The sequence below is a fragment of the Phoca vitulina genome, unplaced genomic scaffold, assembly GCF_004348235.1.
Source record: "Phoca vitulina isolate PV1807 unplaced genomic scaffold, GSC_HSeal_1.0 scaffold2, whole genome shotgun sequence".
Taxonomy (NCBI): domain Eukaryota; kingdom Metazoa; phylum Chordata; class Mammalia; order Carnivora; family Phocidae; genus Phoca; species Phoca vitulina.
The window spans coordinates 57,942,282-57,961,999 of record NW_022589705.1 but is presented as its reverse complement, the minus strand read 5'-3'; the positions used below and the strand labels follow the sequence as shown (position 1 = coordinate 57,961,999).

The 19,718-nt window shown below is 41.2% G+C and overlaps 2 protein-coding genes across 2 annotated transcripts in view; one reads left to right on the top strand and one right to left on the bottom strand.

The window, feature by feature from the left end:
- Positions 1 to 853: 853 nt before the first annotated feature.
- The window catches only part of TTC4 (tetratricopeptide repeat domain 4), a 24,319-nt gene continuing 5,454 nt past the window's right edge, over positions 854 to 19,718 (top strand). The window contains exons 1-8 of the mRNA XM_032428213.1: positions 854 to 1,050; positions 1,648 to 1,765; positions 2,549 to 2,710; positions 6,106 to 6,183; positions 7,660 to 7,784; positions 16,562 to 16,648; positions 18,467 to 18,684; positions 19,307 to 19,388. Coding sequence (XP_032284104.1) covers positions 940 to 1,050; positions 1,648 to 1,765; positions 2,549 to 2,710; positions 6,106 to 6,183; positions 7,660 to 7,784; positions 16,562 to 16,648; positions 18,467 to 18,684; positions 19,307 to 19,388 — 981 coding nt within the window. The 5' untranslated portion in view covers positions 854 to 939. The remainder of the gene's footprint in view (positions 1,051 to 1,647; positions 1,766 to 2,548; positions 2,711 to 6,105; positions 6,184 to 7,659; positions 7,785 to 16,561; positions 16,649 to 18,466; positions 18,685 to 19,306; positions 19,389 to 19,718) is intronic.
- Positions 18,662 to 19,718, bottom strand: part of PARS2 (prolyl-tRNA synthetase 2, mitochondrial) — a 16,857-nt gene continuing 15,800 nt past the window's right edge. Inside the window, exon 3 of the transcript XR_004302281.1 lies at positions 18,662 to 18,735. The gene's annotated coding sequence lies outside the window, so the exon portion shown is untranslated. The remainder of the gene's footprint in view (positions 18,736 to 19,718) is intronic.

Here is a 19,718-nt window from a genome sequence, read left to right as displayed (position 1 = left end):
CCTCCTTTGCTTGAATGCATGTATACCCAGTTTAAACTGCACCCCCACCCCCTCATTAGGGACGCCTGGGTGGCTCAGTCAGTTGGGTCTCAAACTCTTGATTTCGGTTCAGGTCATGACCTCAGGATCGTGAGTTGAGCCTGCATCTATCTCCCTGCTTAGCGCGGAGTCGGTTTGGGATTCTGCCTCTCCCTCTGCCCCTCCCCCTGCACACATGCGCACTCTCTCTCTCTCTCTCAAATAAAAAATCTTAAAAAAATAAAATAAAAACTTTTCCCCGATAGCTTTTTCTAGCACCTGACAACCTCTTACATCTTATTTGTTTACTGTCTGTCTTTCCCCACTATCTTATCAACTCCTGGAGAGCGGGGTTTACCCAGCGACCATAATAGACCTGAACACACAAAGAACTTAGGAAACATATATTGAATGGCTGAACAAATGAGCGAATGAGGGGCGCCTGGGTGGTTCAGTGGGTTAGACGTCTGCCTTCCGCTCAGGTCATGATCCCAGGGTCCTGGGATCGAGCCCCACATCGGGCTCCTCGCTCAGCGGGAAGCCTGCTTCTCCCTCTCCCACTCCTCCTGTTTGTGTTCCCTCTCTCGCTGTGTCTCTGTCTGTCAAATAAATAAAATCTTTAAAAACACACACACACAAATGAACTAAGTGATAGTGGGCACTGTGGGGCGCCGGGTTTATCCACCACCCCAAACACTCGGGGGCGGGGCGGGGCGGGGCGGTGGCCCGTTGAGGGGAGGGCGGGGCGGGGGCGGTGCTGGCCGGGGAGGGGCGGAGCCGGCGGCCGGGCCCCAGAAGGGCGGAACCCGAGGCTCGAGGGCGGGCGCGGCCCGGAGGACTGAGGGAAAGGCACCCGCGCTGCCGGAAGTGGGCGCGCGGTTCTCGCCACCCTGACCGTGGCGGGAGAGCTGAGGAGTCGCCATGGAGCTACTTGACCCGGACGCCGCCGGCGAAGATGCCATGGACTCGTTCCTAGAAAAGTTCCAGAGCCAGCCTTACCGTGGCGGCTTCCACGAGGACCAGTGGGAGGAGGTGGGCGGCCCGGGGCCCCGCACGTGTGTGGGGGCGTCGTCCCGACGCCTGGGGCGGGCGGGCGCCTCCCGCACCCCCGGTCCCCCCGGCCCTGCCAGCGGAAAGGTGGTTTCCACCTGGGACTGTTAGAAAATGGGACTCGGGATTTTGAGGGCAGTCTTCAGCTGCCAGTACATTTAGGAGTCTAGGTTTTGGAGTCAGACGGACCTGAGACTCCACCATTTGCTGGCTCAGTTACTTAACTTCTCTGAGCCCGTGTCCTCAGTTGTAAAATTTCCCTAACTAGAGCCACAGTCTCGTAGCATTGCGGCGAAAATGAAGGGATATGGTGGGTGAAGTGCCGGGAACATAAGAGCGTTCCATTAATGGTGATTCCCACCGCCCTTGGAAGAGTGTGAGCACCGAAAGAATCGTTAGAGACCCTTGCCCTGCGCTCTCATCTTACACTTGGGAAACTGAGGCCTGGATAGGGAGAGAGATAGCTAACCATGACTTGCAAATCATGATGAGAGAGAAAACTTTGATACAGAGATGTGGAGTTGGATCTACCCTGTGGAAAATCTTATTCCTATAGTTCATTCTTCTCTTCATCTCCAGGAATTTGAAAAGGTCCCCCTATTTATGACGAAAGCGCCATCTGAAATTGATCCCAATGAGAATCCTGACTTGGCTTGCCTTCAGTCAATTATTTTTGATGAAGAGCGATCTCCAGAAGGTATCTTACATGAGTCTAATATTTGTTTTGTGTCTCCATTGAATTGAGGTAAAGAGCGAGTCAGAAAGTTTCTGATAACAAGAAGTAGTTAGCCTGGGCTAACTCGTCACTATTTATTCCACATATACAACCCCCCTCCCCCCCCCGCCCGCCCATACCTACTAAATGCTAGGCTTTGGGGATAAAGGGATGAGTAAGATTGCCCTCAAAGGTCTCATGCTCCATTTAAAAAAAAAATCTCATGCTCCAGTGGATAGCCAGATTGTCCCTTGTGTATGTGGTAAGTGCCAACATGTGGCTATGTACTAGGTGCGGCGGGAACACTGAAGTGGGGGAGGTAGGAATGGGCTCACAATGGATTGGAAATCTGAACTGATTCTTAACAATTTTGTAAGCTCTTACTAAGGTGAGGAGAGGGGAATTTGCATTCCAGGGAATAAAATATAAGCAAAAACAGAAGTATAATTTCCCTCTATTTCTTCAGTAATTAAAAAAAAGTCCTTCAAGAGGTAGGATAAATATACTTTTTTTCTTTATGCATCTTTTTTTGGTAAGGATCCAATCTACCTTGTAAGATATTTGAAATTGATTGTAGCATTAAGTACACATGACTTTGCTTCTCCATGTTGATACCCAGTTTTACAGGATTAATTTTGGAGTTTCCTTTATTGGTTTCTTTTTATTTGGTTTATCATATGTAACATTATTGTATGATTTAGAATCTATTTTTAATGAGACTTTAAAAAAATAGGAAATAGTGATTATTTATTCTCTTCTTTGCAGAACAGGCCAAGACCTATAAGGATGAGGGCAATGATTACTTTAAAGAAAAAGACTATAAAAAAGCTGTGATTTCGTACACTGAAGGATTAAAGAAGAAATGCACAGACCCTGATTTGAATGCTGTCCTTTATACCAACCGGGCAGCAGCACAGTACTATCTAGGTAATTTATTCTATTATTTAGTGCTTTCTAAAGAATTAACTTATGATAAAAGCCATTATGATGGCTAGTGCAGAGTTTGAGAGTGTCAGAGGAAGAGCTGCTTATCCCAGAAAGCTAGGCTAGTTTACTCTAATTGAATACTGATCTTCCAGGTAGACTGGCTGAAAAGGGAAACCAGATAGATTGTATAATTCTTACTCTCTGAACCAAATGCCACATACCTTAATACATGAATTGGTATGATCTGGGATTTTTTTTTAGCCCAAATGCTTTTCTCTTAAAAAAAAATGTGTTTTTGGTTTTGGTTTTTGGCCTTTTACCCTCTTCTGAAGGATGCTAGAAGGATTCAAGCAAAGAGATGTTTGTGTGAGAGAAACTATCTTAAAGGGAGAATTTTTCAAAGAGTATTCTGTGGGACCTGAAGTGAAAAATATTCTTTGGAAAGTGCTGCTGCTTTGTTGGAGATTGCAGTGCACAGTATGTTAAAGATGCTGAGATGACCTGCAGCAAAGAACTTTACCCTTTGATTCTTAAGTTTTGTAAGCCCCCTTTTCAAGTAACACTAACTAACATGCAGGACTCTTCTGCACACGTGACTTTGGGAAACACTCATTATTAAGGAGACCTGGGGCCTCTGAGGGGCTGGTAGAGAATAAGACTTGCAGTCTAGCTGGGATGAGTCTGCTGGGACTCATCACCATTTGAGCAGAGTTTCTCCCCAACCATAGTCTGCTCCAACGGTTGTCTCCTTTTGCATGTTTCATTATAAAATTCTAAATAGTAAGAGTGGTATAGAACTTTAGAGATTATTTGGGCCAACCAACCCCTTCATTTTACATAGGCCCAGAGAGGGTCCCTCTGATAAGTGCGAGAACTTGGACTAGAAACCCATTCTTCTAACTTCTGGAGGAATACATTTTCTTCAGCAGATGAACTCGAGTTCTTGTTCTGTGCTAGGCAGTGGTGTCGCAGAGATGAGTAAGATCTGGCCTTTTCCAGAAGGAGTTTCGTTCATTTCTTTATTCAATCAGTAAATATATATAATATATTAAAAAATATATATATAATATATGTATATATTAAAAATATATATATAATATATGTATATATTAAAATATATATATATTTTATATATATATATATAAAGCATTTATTGTGTGCTAGGCATTGCACTGTGAGCAACAGCTACATAGTTCCTTTCTTTGGGGAACTTAAAGACTGTAGGGCTAATCAGACCAGAAGAAGCACCTTGCGAGAAGAAAACCGTGTGTGTGATGCCAGAGGACCGGAGGCATAATCATCACAGCCATTCCTTAAATGAGATGGCACCGGTACAGCTCACAGAGCACTTTCACATTTGTTATCCCTCTTGACCTCACAGCACCTATGTAAGGTAGGTGAGGTTAACAGCTTTATCCCTAGTCAGCAGAGTACACAACTGAAGTAAAGTACAGTAAATTTAGTAAAATGAACTGTGTAATGGTGCACAGTGCTAGGATTAGTATGCAGAATCAGGTTTGATTCCAAGTGCACTAAATGGAAAAAACCTTTACCCACACTTCCAGAAGGTACCCGGTGCTGTCAGTTCCTTAGTCCTGGGTACTTTTAGGTTATGCAGTACAACTTGACAGCTTTGGGGCTTTCCCTCTGCTGGCTTAGAATTCAGTTTTCTTAGGCCTGATTAGTCATTTAACCATTGTCCCTTTGTTTTCGAGCTTTAAAATGTGTTCTGTGTTCTTACTCTTGTCTCTGTGGGTTTATGGCATTTTGCGGGGAAGGGGGAGAGTAGTGGAGGTTTAGTTAAATCCTTACGTTCAGTCTACCACCCTTAACCAGAAGTCTTTGGATCTCTTTTATATACATTTTTTTCCATAGTTAATATCATGCTGTTCTTCCAGTTTTGTATTCAGTTCTTTTCACTTAATTTTATAACATAAATAATTTCACCTGTCAAGATATTTTTGAATACTATTTTAATAGCTACATAAAGTTGCATCATTTGGACATACCAGTGTTTACACAGTTGGCTTTACTGTTCTGCTGTTATTGAGTATACAGCTGCTTTTAGGTTTTTTAAAATAATACAGTAATGAACACAGTTAGTGATAAAGTTTTCCTACGAATTCTGATTATTCTTAAGGCTGAAGCCAGATTTGGCAAACTATGGCTCACAGGCCACATCTGGATTCCTGGCCTCCTGTGAGCTAAAAATGCCTTTTATATTTTTAAAGGATTGTAAAACAAAGAAGAATGTGTAACAGACCATATGTGGCCTGTAAAGCCTAAAATATTTACTATATGGCCCTTTACAGAAAAATTTAGCTGACCTCTGCACTAGATTTTTAGAAGTGAAAATAATAAGTAAATACCAAACTGTTAAGTAATATTTACAGTATAAACTAGAAAGTGAAAATCTACCTCATGCCCTTCTAGTTTGGATAACAGTGTGTTTGATTGCACACTTTTTTTTTTTTTTTAAAGATTTTATTTATTTAAGAGAGTGAGTACAAGTTGGGGGGAGGGGCAGAGGGAGAGGGAGAAGCAGACTCCCCGCTCAGCAGGGAGCCGGACGTGGGCTCGATCCCAGGACCCTGAGCAGAAGGCAGACGCTTCACTGACTGAGCCACCCAGATGCCCCTACGCACCTTTTTTTTTTACAAATATATATGTGTGTGTACATATGTCTGTATATTTAGATTGGTTTGTTTTACAAAAAATATTGATATTTTACACATTGACATTATACACCTAGAACCACCAGTTAAAACACAGGCATCCTGTCACACCTTTTATGTGCACATGTATCTCACCCTTTTTAATGGTTGCATAGTATTTAGTCGTGTGGATTTACCATAGTTCATTTAATCATTACTACATTGAGGATATTTAGGGTATCACCAGTGTTTCACAACTCACAGTTAAAACTAATGCTGCAGTTGACATGCTTTCACATTTATCCTTACATATTTGTCCAGGTATTTTTAAGGATAAGTTGTTAGAAGAATATTGTTGGGTCAGAGTATACGCACAAGTGCATGCTAATTTGCTCTCTGATTTACCCTTAAGAGTGCCCTTTTCCCATGTCTTCACCCATCCTGGATATTACCTGTTTTTAATTTTTACCAGTTCCATGTTAATTTTAATTTCTTCAGTCAGTGGTGATGTTGAGCATCTTTTCATGGGCTTGCTAGCCATTTATAGTTGTTCTGTGGGCTTCTAGTGTTACAAATATTTCTAAGACTTGATGAGCACAACTATTATTTTTTTCTAAAAACTATTGCTCTGATTTATATTTCTCTAAGACTATACAAGAATGTCTATGTCTCTACACATGAAATTTTGCAAATATTCTGATCTCAGTCTTGTTTTCTCTTTTACTAAACGGTGCCTGTTAGGCAATTTTCGTTCTGCTCTCAATGATGTGACAGCTGCCAGAAAGCTAAAACCCTGCCACCTCAAAGCAATAGTAAGAGGTAAGTATTGTAGAACTACGGTATGGTTGTCCTTATGGAAAAGTTGGCACTCACTGCACCAAAAGTTGAGGCATTTTAAGTTTCGATATTAAGGTGCTAACATACTAATGAAGTCACCTTATTTTTGCAATCTTGATATTAAGTTCCTGGTCCTTATCAATAGCAACATGCCATTTTTAAAAGAATTTCCCAGAGAATAATATAACCCTTTATATTTTAAGAATTTGTAGAGAAATTGAAACTCCTCATTTTAAATTAGCAATAAAATTAATTAAAATAAAGCAGTTCCAAAAGCCACATTCTAATTTTTTTTTCCAAATTAGCTAATTGAAAGGCGAGATCTTCAAATGCCATGTTAATTAAAAGATAAGTTATGGGACCTTTGCTGATAACTCTGATGCTGAGATGTTCCCAGATTATATTTTCTTTTGTGGTCTGACCTTTTTATGTAATAATAGTGCTTATATTACTTTTATACTTTACCTTTTCTTTGAGAAGCTTAGAGGTGCTTTGTAAACTTTAATTTATTCATCACATATTAATCTTCCTTATAGCCCCACGATCGACTGCTTTATCATAAGCCAAATGCTTTACCAAAGTTATGCATCTTTAGGTATGCATAGTTAGGGGTTTGTATAGGTAGATCCACGTCCCTCAGCTGTAGGGAACGAAGGTACTGTTCAAAGATTGGCAAGTAAAGTCAGTGTAGTCCTGTGGAATTGGGACAAGCTGGCGTCTATAAATCTTGAATTGTCAGTTTTACCTCAGCATGTGACCTTGGCAAGATACCCACTCTGAGTGTCAGTTTGCTCATCTCTGGAAGATGAGGTTGGATTCTGTTGACATCTAAGCCCTTACAGTTCTGATATTTGGAAATTCTGTGGAAAGTCTAAAGAGGCTAACTGGAGAAGAATAAACATGGTGAGAGGAGAGGCAGCTTAACCTGGAAGCCATTAGGAACAATTTTAGGGGAGACCTAATGTCTTTGGTCTTGCCACTGCTTTGATGAATGGCTGAGGTCAGTTCTGTTTTCTGTCTCTATTAAATATCTGAGATGGACTTTATTCTGATTTGCAGATGAGGAACCTGAAGCTTGGAGATGGTCAGTATTTTATCTAATGCCTAGTTGGTAAACAATAGCGCCAGATTTCCAGCCCAGATCTGTCTGACTCTAAACCCTGTGCTCTTTGCCATTAAGTTGTAGCCTTCCCTACTTTAAAAGCCCTTAATGTCAGGGAGGCTTACAGGGGTTTTAAGCTGAATGGGCCCTAGAGATCTTTCTGCTCTAAGATACAAAAAATATTCTTCCTTGTCTGGGGAATGCAGTAGAAGGGGCTTTAATCATCTGTTGTCTCTTTAGAATGCTGGCTGGTAGCTGGTGGAGGTTGGGGATAGGGGTGGGGGGGTGGTTCCTGCTCAAGGAGAGCTCTTCCCATGCATATTGTCCACGTATTCTAAGGGTTCTGGGTTCTACAGGTGCCTTATGCCATCTGGAACTGAAAAACTTTGCTGAGGCTGTGAACTGGTGTGATGAAGGGTTGCAGATCGATGCCAGAGAGAAGAAGCTTCTGGAAATGAGGGCTAAAGCAGACAAGCTGAAGGTTGGCAAAATCATTAGCCAGTTGGCATTTATTACTTAGCACTAATTAATTAGTATTTCCCAGATTGTGTCTTTTGGGTCATTGTCAACTTTTTCTTCTTTAAAAACAAAACCCAAAACTATTCCCTACCTTTGGAACTCTGGAGGACACAAACAAATAAAGACATAAATAAATAGTTATAATGTGACAGAGGCAAGCAAGAATATATAGTATATATAGTAGTAGTATCTGCCGATAGCAGAGAAGGTTTGTCGAAAGAGGTGATGTCTGATCTCTTGAAGACTGAGCAAGAGTTTACTCCACTGGAGGGTGGGGGTGAGGAGTGCAGAACATTCCAGAAAGGAGAAAGCATAACCATCGGCAAGTCCTTGATATTTCTGAAACTCAGTCCCCTTTTTGAAAATAGTGTACGTAATACATGCCTCAAAGGTTTTTATGAGGATTAAATGAGAAAGTGTGTGTGTATGTTAGCACATTTCTTGACTTACAGTAAGGAGTTGATAAATTTGTGGCTATTGTGATTTGAATAAATAAGAAATGGCACAAGACTGCCATAATGTAGTCTGCACACTATGTAAATCTCTTGAAAGAGAGCAGAGGAAATGACGGAAACATTTAAACAGGGGCGCCTGGGTGGCTCAGTCAGTTAAGTGTCCGACTCTTGATTTCGGCTTGGGTAGTAATCTCAGGGTCCTGGGATCGAGCCCTGCGTTGGGCTCCCCACTCAGCAGGGAGTCTGCTTGTCTCCTCCCTCTGCCCCTGTTCATGCGTGCACACGCCACGCTCTCTCTCAAATAAATCTTTAAAAAGAACATTTAAACAAATCCTTAAGTTTCTACAATATTGTGTAACTCCCAGCTTTAAGACATCTATAACTTGCTGATGAAATGCACATAATAACAACTGATGATAATAACAGAATACCATCACTACCAAAAATAATGTCCAGCATTTAGCATTTACTGTGTGTATCTTCCAGGTGCTATTTAAAATTTTTTACTTTTATGAATTCATTTAAACCACACAACAACCCTATAAGGTAGGAACTATTCTAATTCACCTCTCAGTAGTGAGGTAGACTAAAGCACAGAGAGATCAGGAAGCTGCCTGAGTCACATAGCTGTGGTGAAGATGGGTGTCAGAATCAGGCAGTCTGGCTCTAGAATCCTATGCAGTACTGCCTTACATGTCTGTTCAGTACAAAGCCAGAACTAGACTTCAGTCTGATTCCTGGTCTAGGTCTGTCTTCATTACTTACACTACGGAAGGGGAATTTTCAGTGCTATGGGAGCCTGTAGCTCCCATGCAAAGGGGTAGGTTTTAGAGGTCATTCTGGTTATATAAAATGGTAGAAAAAGTAGATAATCTGGTGACTCACAAGGCTCGGTAACAGAATTCTGAGCCTAGGTGACTGGGTATGGGCCAGAATTTCTAAAAGTGGTGTATATAGGAGAGAATGTCTAAAGGGCTACTGCGGAAGGACATAGCCAAGTTAATCCACGGAAAAACCCTTAGTGGACCTAAATGAAAGCTTTCAGATCCTGTAGCACAGGCGCAGTTTTTTTTTGTTGTTGTTGTTTTGTTTGTTTGTTTTTGCAGATATCTTTTTTAAAATTTAAATTCAGTTAATTAACATATAATGTATTATTGGTTTCAGAGGTAGACGTCAGTGATTCATCAGTATTATAGGATACCCGGTGCTCATTACATCACATACCCTCCTTAATGTCCATCACCCAGTTACCCCATCCTACTACCCTTCTCCCCTCCAGCAACCCTCAGTTTGTTTACTATGATGAAGAGTCTCTTACGGTTTGTCTCCCTCTCTGATTTTGTCTTTATTTTTTCCTCTCTTCCCTTATGATCCTCTGTTTTGTTTCTTAAATTCCACATATGAGTGAAATCATATGATAATTGTCTTTCTCTGATTGACTTATTTCACTTAGCATAATACCCGCTAGTTCCATCCACGTTGTTGCAAGTGGCAAGAATTCGGTTTTTTTGATGGTTGAGTAGTATTCCATTGTGTATATGCCACATCTTTTTTATTTTTTAAGATTTATTTATTTATTTGTCAGAGAGTGAGCAAATGAGCGAGTGTGCGCACGTGCGCAAGAGCACAAGCGGGGGAGCGGCAGGCAGAGGGAGAAACAGGCCCCCGCCCGATGCAGGACCCAATCCCAGGACCCTGGGATCATGACCTGAGCTGAAAGCAGATGCTTAACTGACTGAGCCACCCAGGCGTCCCCATATACCACATTGTCTTTGTCCATTCATCTGTCGTTGGGTGTCTGGGCTCTTTCCACAGTTTGGCTATTGTGGACATTGCTGCTATAAACACTGGGGTGCATGTGCCCCTTCAGATCATTACATTGGTATCTTTGTGGTAAACACCTAGGAGTGCAGTTGCTGGGTCGTAGAGTAGCTCTATTTTCAACTTTTTGAGGAACCTCCATACTGTTTTCCAGAGTGGCTGCACCAGCTTGCATTCCCACCAACAGTGTAGGAGGGTTCCCCTTTCTCTGCATCCTTGCCAACATCTGTCGTTTCCTGACTTGTTAATTTTAGCCATTCTGACTGGTGTGAGGTGGTATCTCATTGTGGTTTTGATTTATATTTCCCTGATACAGATGCACAGTTAAAGATTTCAGGGCCCCAAAGCCTGACACTGGGTATGGGTGACATTGCTTGCTGAGTGTCAGTTTATCCTATATCTGAGTATAAATTGACTCTGGATTCCTACGTGCTTGGCTTATGTAAACAATGTATCTTATATGCCTATATTAAAATCAGAACAGCCATCAAGGCAATGAATATTACCAGAAATAAAGCATGGCTGTGTTAAATGATATAAGGGTCAGCTAATCAAGAAGATTTAACAATTCTAAATATGCACATATCTAATAACAGAACCTCAAAATATAAGAAGCAAAAAAATTGAGGGAGACAAATCTACAAATAGGTGTAGATGTCAACATCCCTGTCTCTCAGTAAGAGAGATAGAACAAGTAGATAAATCAGTAAAGAGAAGTGATGTCAGCAAAAATGGCCAAATAAAGACCTAAAATTCTTTACTTCATAAAGTCTATGGAAAACTGGCAAAAATGGTCAGAGTCACTAACTTTTTTCAGAGCTCTGAAATGAGCCAAAGGCTTGCAGCAATCTGGGGAGTGTTTATTCAAGAAAAATGGCTGCACCTGCATAAGCACAGCAAGCTTTGTGACATTTTAACTTTCCCTATTCCCATCTCCTCCCTCCCTGGTACCACAGTAGCCTTGAAAGAATCATGGTGAAAATGAGCAGCCCAGCACCACCAGAGGAGGCAGATTGGATTAGAGCTCGTTCAAAGCCCCATTCCCAGGGAATTGCCATTATTGGACCATCTGGGTGGTCTCCTAGAAGACCCCACTCATAAGGCGGATTTTATTTGACTCATCTTGGAGCTATCCCAGTATGAAAAGCTTTTGGCGGGGGGCTGGGAAGGAGGGATGTGTAAAACAATTAGAAGCAGTTATTTAAGATTGCAGCTGCCTGAGATAGTGAACAACAGGGCAAACAGTAGGCTTAGAAGAATATTTAAAAGGAAAAGCTGGGGAATGAGATTCTTCAGGGGCTTTGAAAAGCTCCAACATATTCTAGGAGATCTGCAAGGTCACTTGTGTGTCCAGGGCTATGCATGTGCTCAGGAAGGATCTAAGAAGGCCTAAGCTCTGACCTCTGGCTGACTTGCAGTCTCTGTAAAAGTAGTAAGTGAAGGCTGAGGCTGAATTGTAAACTGTTTGGGTGAGTGTTGAAGGTGTGTCACAATATGCACGAGAGAGCCCCTCAGCTAAGAGTGGGACACTTTTTGGCTTCAGGCATTCAGGGAAATCTGTCCAATCATTAAGGACTTTAGTGGTCACATAAAACCAAATACAGGCTTTACAGAATTAGTTCAGGAAAGTACCTAAACAGTAACAACAGCAGTATCAAACACTGGAGAGGAAAGAGAGAGAATCCAATTTCCAGAGTTGCCACATTGTATTATTTTAAATGTCTGGTTTTCAATACAAAATTACAAGACATGCAAAGAAATAAGAAAATATGGCCCATATACAGGAAAAAAAATCAATAGAAAATGTCCTGGAGGAAGCCCAGACATGAGACTTAAAAAGCAAAGACTTTAAACCACACTTTGAAATATGTTCTAGGAAGAAAGCAATGTCTTAACAACTAAAAAAAAATATGAGAACAATGTCTTACCAAATAGAGACTATCAATAAATTGTGAAAAAGAATCAAATAGAAATTCTGTAGTTGGAAAGTATAATAATTGAAAAGTTCATGTAAGGGCTCAAGAGCAGAACTGTGAAGATAGATCCATTGTGATTACCCAGTGTGAGGAACAGAAAGAATAATAAAGAAACATTAAGAGAGGGGTGTCTGGGTGGCTCAGTCAGTTGGGCATCTGACTCTTGATTTCAGCTCAGGTTAAGATCTCAGGGTCATGGGATTGAGCCCCATGTCAGGTTCTGCACTCAGAGGGGAGTCTGCTTGATATTCTCTTCCTCTCTCTCTCTCTACCCCTCCCCCCACACCCATGTTCTCTTCTTCTCTCTCTTTAAAATAAATAAATCTTTTTAAAAAAGAAAAGAAACACGAAGAGAAACTGAGGAACCTGTGGGATGCCATCAAGTATATCATCATAGACATGGGAGTCCCAGGAGAGGAGAAGGAAAAAGGGACAAAAGAATATATGAAGATTTAATAGCTGAAAACTTCCCAGATTTGATTTAAAAAAAAGTAATCTACCCTTCCAAGAAACTTAAACTCCACGTAGGATATACTTGAAGAAATCTACACCCAGACACATCATAATCAAACTCTTGAAGGTCAAACATGAGAATGTTAAAAGCATCAAGAGAGAAGAGACTCTTCACATACAAGACATCCTCAATGAAAGTAACAACTGAGGGATGCCTGGGTGGTTCAGTTGGTTGAGCATCCAAATTTTGACTTTGGCTCAGGACATGAACTTACGGTTGTGAGATCAAGCCCTGCGTAGGGCTCTGTGTTGGGCGTGGAGCCTGCTTAAGATTCTCTCTGGCCCTCTCCCTCTGCCCCCTCCCCCAAAAGTAACAGCTGATTTCTCATCAGAAGCCATGGGAGCCAAAGGGCCATGGGTTGACATTCAGAGTGCTGAAAGAAAGATTGTCAGCTAAGAATTCTATATACCGCAAACCTATCCTTCAAAAATGGAGAAGAAAAGGAAAACTCTTTAGGTGCAAATGATATGATCTTGTATATAGAAAATCCTAAGGAATTCACTAAAAAAAACTATTAGAACTAATAGATTAGTAAGCTGGTATGATACATTAATGTACAAAACCCAATTGTATTCTATAGACTTTTGGTAAATATTCCAAATATGAAAACAATTCCATTTACAATAGCATCAAAAAGAATAACATACTTAGGAATAAATTTAACAGAAGTAGCATAAAACTTATAATCTGAAATACAAACATTGTTGAAAGAAATTAAATCTAAAAAAATGGAAGACCTCCATGGATCAGATCTTAATATTGTTAAGATGAGAATGCTCCCCAAATTGGTGTATAGATTCAGCTCAGTCTGCATCCAATTTCCAATTGGCTGCTCTGCAGAATATTGACCAACTGATTCTAATATTCATACATAAATTTAAGGGACTCAGAATAGCCAAAACAATCCTAAAAAAAAAAAAAAAATTAGAGGACTCACACTTCCCAATTTCAAATTTTACTACAAAGCTATAGTAATCAAGACATTGTGGTACTGGCAGAAGGGGATAGACTTACAGATCAGTGTAATAGAATTGAGAGCTCAGAAATAAACCCTCATATTTATAGACAGTTGATTTTCAACAAGGGTACCATTCAGTGGGGAAGGAATAGTCTTTTCCATATCTGCGTGAAAAGCATGAATTTGGACCCCTACCTCATATTATATACAAAATGGATCGAAGAACAAAGTATAAAACTCTTCAAAGAAAATGTTGGCATTAATTTTCATGACCTTGGATTAGGCATGGTTTCTTAGATATGACACAAAAAGCACAAGAAACAAAAAAGATAAACTGGACTTCATCAAAAGTAAAAACTTGTGCATCAAAGGCTGCCATTGAGAAAGTGAAAAGACAACCCACAGGGTGGGAGAGTATTTATAAATCATATATCTGTTAAGGGACCTTTATCTAGAATATATAAAGAACTCTTAACATCTCAATAATTAAAAGACAGCGCCATTTTTTAGATGGGCAAAGGAGGTGAACAGACGTTTCTCCAAAGAGGATACATAAATGGCCAAAAAGCACATGAAAGATGCTTAACATTCTTAGTCATTAGGGAAATGTAAATCAAAACCACAGTGAAATACTATTTCACGTTAGGATGGTTATAATTTTTTTTAAAGGAAAATAACAAATGTTGAGAAGGATGTGGAGAAACGGAAACCTTCACATGTTGCTGGTGAGAATGTAAAATGACAGCCACTATAGAGAACAGTTTGACAGGGATGCCTGGGTGGCTTGGTCAGTTATGCGTCTGCCTTCTGCTCAGGACATGATCCCAGGGGCCTGGAATTGCGCCCCACATCGGGCTCCTTGCTCCACAGGGAGTCTGCTTGTCCCTCTGCCCCTCCCCCTGCTCGTGCTCCCTCTCGCTCGCTCTCAATAAATAAATAAAATCCTTAAAAAAAACCTAACATTTTGACAGTTCCTCAAAAAATTAACTACAAAATTAACATAAGAACCAGCACTTCCACTCCTAAGTATATACCCAAAGAAATTGAAACAGTATTAAAATAAATACTTGTACAGGAGCGTTCATAGCAACACGGTTCATAATGGCCAAAAAGTAGAAACAATCTCAATGTCCATCAACTGATGATAAATAAAATGTGGTATTATTCAGCCATAAAGGAGAATGAAGTATGATATACACTGCAATGTAGGTGAACCTCAAAAACACTATGTTAAGTGAAAGAAGCCAGATTTATAAAAGATCACATATTGTATGACTCTCTATATATCAAACATCCAAAATAGGCAAATCTATAGAGACAGAAAGCAGATTACTGGTTGCCAGGGGTTGGGGACAGCGGGAAGTGCAGAGGTGTTTACCTAAGAGAAATGAAAACATGCTCATAAAAAGACTTGTATAATAGTCACAGCCTGTTTTATTCATAGTAATCCAGAAACAGCTCTTGTGTCCAACAACAGGTAAGAGATAAGTAAAGTGTGATACTCATGCAATGGGATATTACTTGGTATAAAAAGAAACCTATCAGTGATGGGATAGGAGGGAGACTGACTACAAAGGGGCATGAGGGAACTTTCTAGGGGATAGAAATGCCCATCTTGATTGAAGTATTGGGTACTTAAGGTATACCCTTGTTTAAACTCATTGAACTATACACTTAAAATCTGTACATTATACCTCAACAAAGTTGATGTTTTTGTTTTTTTTTTAAAGGGCAGCAGACTCCACAGCTCAGGGCTCCTCTGACCTGGCGGTCATTCTACTTTATGTGGCTGCCAAGGCCCCAAACTTCATATGAGACTTCATAATCCACATCACTCACATGTATAGTGTGAATCAGAGTAAAAACAATAGGGGACAGAGTCTGTGTCGTCCTTAATCATTCTCTAATGTGGACCAGACACTGTGGTTTGATGTAGCTCAACTGTAAAGGCAGAATTGGACATAGATTTTAGTGGTGTCCATGGGGTGGAGTACTCTGGATAGTGTAATCAAACAGCAGAAGGGAGTTTTATAGCTCTTTTGGCAGACTGGATTGGAGAAGGAATGGACAAGAGTTATCAGCCATTGTCTTCCTGAATGGGTAGACTTTGTTCACGAGAAATAAAAGATCTGTGTTAGCCTTTGTGGGGAGGATAAGGGATGGTTGGTACTATATTTTAGATCAGAGGTCAGCAAACTGACCCCCAGGCCAAATCTAGCCTGTGGCCTGTTTTTATACATTCTGTGAATTAAAGATGTTTTTCACATTTTTAAAGAGTTATAAACAACAAAAGTAGATAATTTGTGACAGAGAGCATACATGGTCTGCAAAACCTAAAATATTAACCTCTGGCCCTTTACAGAAAAAGTTTGCTGACCTCTGTTAATCTACGATTCTGAGGGTAAGAGCAGAATCAACTGGTTTGGGGCAGATTTGCAAGAAAAGGAAATCTAAATTATATTTCTGCCAGATTAAGTAGACTGATGATGTTTTTCTGTCATGGATTATAATTGGGCAAAGGGCAGAGCCTCTGATAAGTTCTTGCCCTGGGTTTTTCCAGTGTTTCCTATACTCCAGCCATCCCAGAGAAGTTGAAATACCCCATAGATCCTGATGTCAGTCCCTCTACCTAGAATGCCCTTTCTCCTTCCTCTGGTGGAATGTTCCATGTCCATCTAAACCCACCTTAGTGGGGCAGAATCCATCACTCCTGTATTTTATAGCACTGGCTTCACATTGGCAGGGTAACACATAACGGACATTTCATTGTTTGTCCCCCTTAGTAGACTGTGAGCTCCGTGGGTATGGGAACTATACATTTTTAAATTTCTGCTGCCACCAGTCCTGGCACCAGACGTGCACTCTTAAAATATTAATTGAACTGAATCAGGCCGCTGGTATTGCTTGACACAGGAACCTGGGTTGGACAGATACTGGAGATAGTAAGCAGCAGGCTGGGGTGACAGAAGAGGAAACAAGCCCCCTAGAGCTGATGGGTCTGAATTTCATTTTTAGAGAACTGAGCAGAGGGATATCAGGAAAGCAAAGTTGAAAGAAAAGAAGGAGCAGAATCAGAACGAGGCTTTACTCCAGGCCATCAAGGTGAGTTCTCAGACCTCAGGCCCATATGGTCTTGCTAATCCTCAAGCTTGTTGGGAAACTGTCTTGGGATGCTTTACCTGAATGAATTTGTTCATTTTCTCTTTGCTTTGGTGAAGCAGTGTGCTAAAGGGGCTCTGGAGTCCAGACCCCCTGAGTTCAGTCAGCTTTCCTGCTTGTGTACATATGTTGATCTCAGGTAAGCTACACTGGATAGTTGCTGTGGGTTGAGCATTATTTAATCTTCACAGTGGCCTTCTGAGGTAGATCTTCTAGCTACTGATTTGCTAGATGGTGATGTGGTCTCAGGGAGGTGAAGAAACCTCACACAGCTAATGTGTATCAGAGCCAGGTCCTTGCTCTTAGCTACTGCATCCTGAAAAAATCTGAATTTTTAGGATGTTGCTCCTTTAACAACAACAAAAATTCGACCCTGTCCTTTCTTCCCTGCATTTTAAATGGATGTAGTCTGAGCCAATTCTTATTTTTTTACCTGGATACTGAATACCCAGCAAGTCACCTGTGGAGCTTTGGCTTGCTTGGTCTTCACAAGGGAAATGACACCTGCCATGAGATTGTGGAGTAGGTTCTTGGTTTCATTCTTTGTTGAGTTAAATTATGCACCATTTAAGTTACTTGTTGACTTTGAGAACTTCACACTACTAAGATGCACTCCACTAGTCCCTCCCCATAACAAGCAATCTGTTAACAGGAGTGGGACGGAATACTCCAGATTCTCTTGCTAATCCTCATTCACAGTGAGAGATTTAGTCACATTCTAAAATGTAGAGTATTGGAATGCCCATTCGCATACAGATCTGATTTTGGCTCTCTCCTTTAGTTTGACCCTGCATCTCAAGCTTCATTGTACATAAGAATTACTCTAATAGTCGTATACACAGAACCATATTTTACCGATGGTTTAAAGCAGGAGCCAGTGGATCTGTAGCCAGTGGATCACAGCCCTGCCTATTTGTTTATGTTACTTACGGCTATTTTCACACTATGGTGGCAGAGTCAAGTAGTTAATTTCAGCAGAGACCATTTGGCTCACAAAGCCTAAAATATTTCTATCTGACTCTTTAAGGAAAAGTCTGCCAACCCCTGATTTAGCATTGTCAAATCAAAAGTGATTTTGATTGCATGTAACTTTCCCCTCGTGTGCTAGCCTCCACACACATACATAAAGAGACTACTCTTCTGTTCAGACCTTTGATTTATCTTTATTTCCATGAGACAGACAAGATTAGGTCAATGTGCATTATTTTCAGTATTCCATGTCCTAGCTAAACCAGCACACTTGCCATTTTCGTATATGCTACACTCTTGATCTTTTCTGTGCCTTTGCATATTCTGTTCCTTGGTGGTGAATGCCTTTCCATCCTCCCCCGACCCTTCCAACTTCTCTGCCTTTCATAGTCATTGCTCAGGGCCCAGTATTCCCCAGTCATCTCCAGTCCCCAGGCTGAATTAATTATCGATGGTCTGCACTTCTGCAACTCCACTTCTTACCTTATGTTGTACTTATTTCCATAGTTGTTTGCCCACTAGACCATGAGCGGGGTCTTGAGGGCAGGAACCATGTCTAGCTTTTTTCTGTGATACAGGGTCCAGCATGTGTTAGAATCCTGGTGAAGGTGAGTTATCCAGAATCCTGGTGAAGGTGAGTTATCCCTGCTGTGCTAGGCCTCAGGGGTAATGAAGATGAATTGTGTAGAGCTGGCCTCAGGGAGCTCACAGTATGGTGGTTTCCCTGCTGTTGAAATGGGCTTGCATCCTTCCACACAATAAGGTTTGTGTGTATTTCTGTTTTTAATCCAGGCTAGGAACATCAGGCTAGTCTCTGAAGCTGCTGGTCGGGATGAAGATTCAGACTCAGAAGGTCTAGGTGAGCTTTTCCTGGATGGGCTCAGCTCGGAGAACCCCTATGGAGCCAGGCTGAATGTAGACGAGCAGGGCAGGTTAAGCTGGCCCGTGCTCTTTCTGTACCCGGAGCACGCCCAGTCGGACTTCATCGCTACTTTTCACGAGGACTCCAGGTACTTACTTGCCCAAGAGCCCTCTGTTCTTGCTGGCATGCTCTTTCCTTGCTGTCTCAGCAGAGGGACAAGTGGATTTTTGGTTGAGGAGGGAAGAGAATAGAGGGTTAACAGTCTGGTTTGGCATAACCTTTCTATCCTGGAGCTGATTTCTCCTTTTACTAACTATAACTAGCTTTGCAATGACAGACACAAGTCTCACCATCATCCTGACTGGGCTAGTAAGTAGAGCACCACAGTATTGTTTGTCAAGCACTGACACATATCTCTGGTGAGATACGAAGTCATTCTAGGTAGTATATGCATAGTAACTGAAGTGTGTATTAGAAAAAATGTAACTAGCAATTTTAACGTGATTTCATAGGGTTAATGCTTAGAATGTGGCTAAATGTAAGGAATGTTAAGCCTGAGTCAGTTTAAAGAAAATTACTATGTCATAACAGGACAAGTAATACACATCCATTTTGGCTTAAGTCAGATGGTTTTGGCTCAAAATGGCTTAGGCCTGCATTTCATGTTTTGTACATTTTTGATAGCTCTCTGAATGGGTGTCCAGGGACTGTGATGTAGGAAAATAGATCATGAGTTATTGATACCTAGAAAGTACATGTTATATCCTTAGGTTTATTGATCATCTAATGGTGATGTTTGGTGAAACGCCCTCTTGGGACTTAGAGCGGAAATACTGCCCTGATAATTTAGAGGTAAGAGATGTTTTACCTTGTTCCTGGATGAGATATTTTTTGCAGGGGGGTGAGGGGAGCAAGTTTTTACTGCCTTAAAAAAAAAAAAATTGTGGGCGCCTGGGTGGCTCAGATGGTTAAGCGTCTGTCTCCAGCTCAGGTCATGATCCCAGGGTCCTGGGATTGAGTCCTGCATCGGGCTCCCTGCTTCTTGGGAGCCTGCTTCTCCCTCTGCCTCTCTCTCTCATGAATAAATAAATAAAATCTTGAGGAAAAAAAAAAAATTGTGTCGGGGCATCTGGGTGGCTTAGTGGGTTAAGTGTCTGCCTTTGGCTCAGGCCATGATCCCAG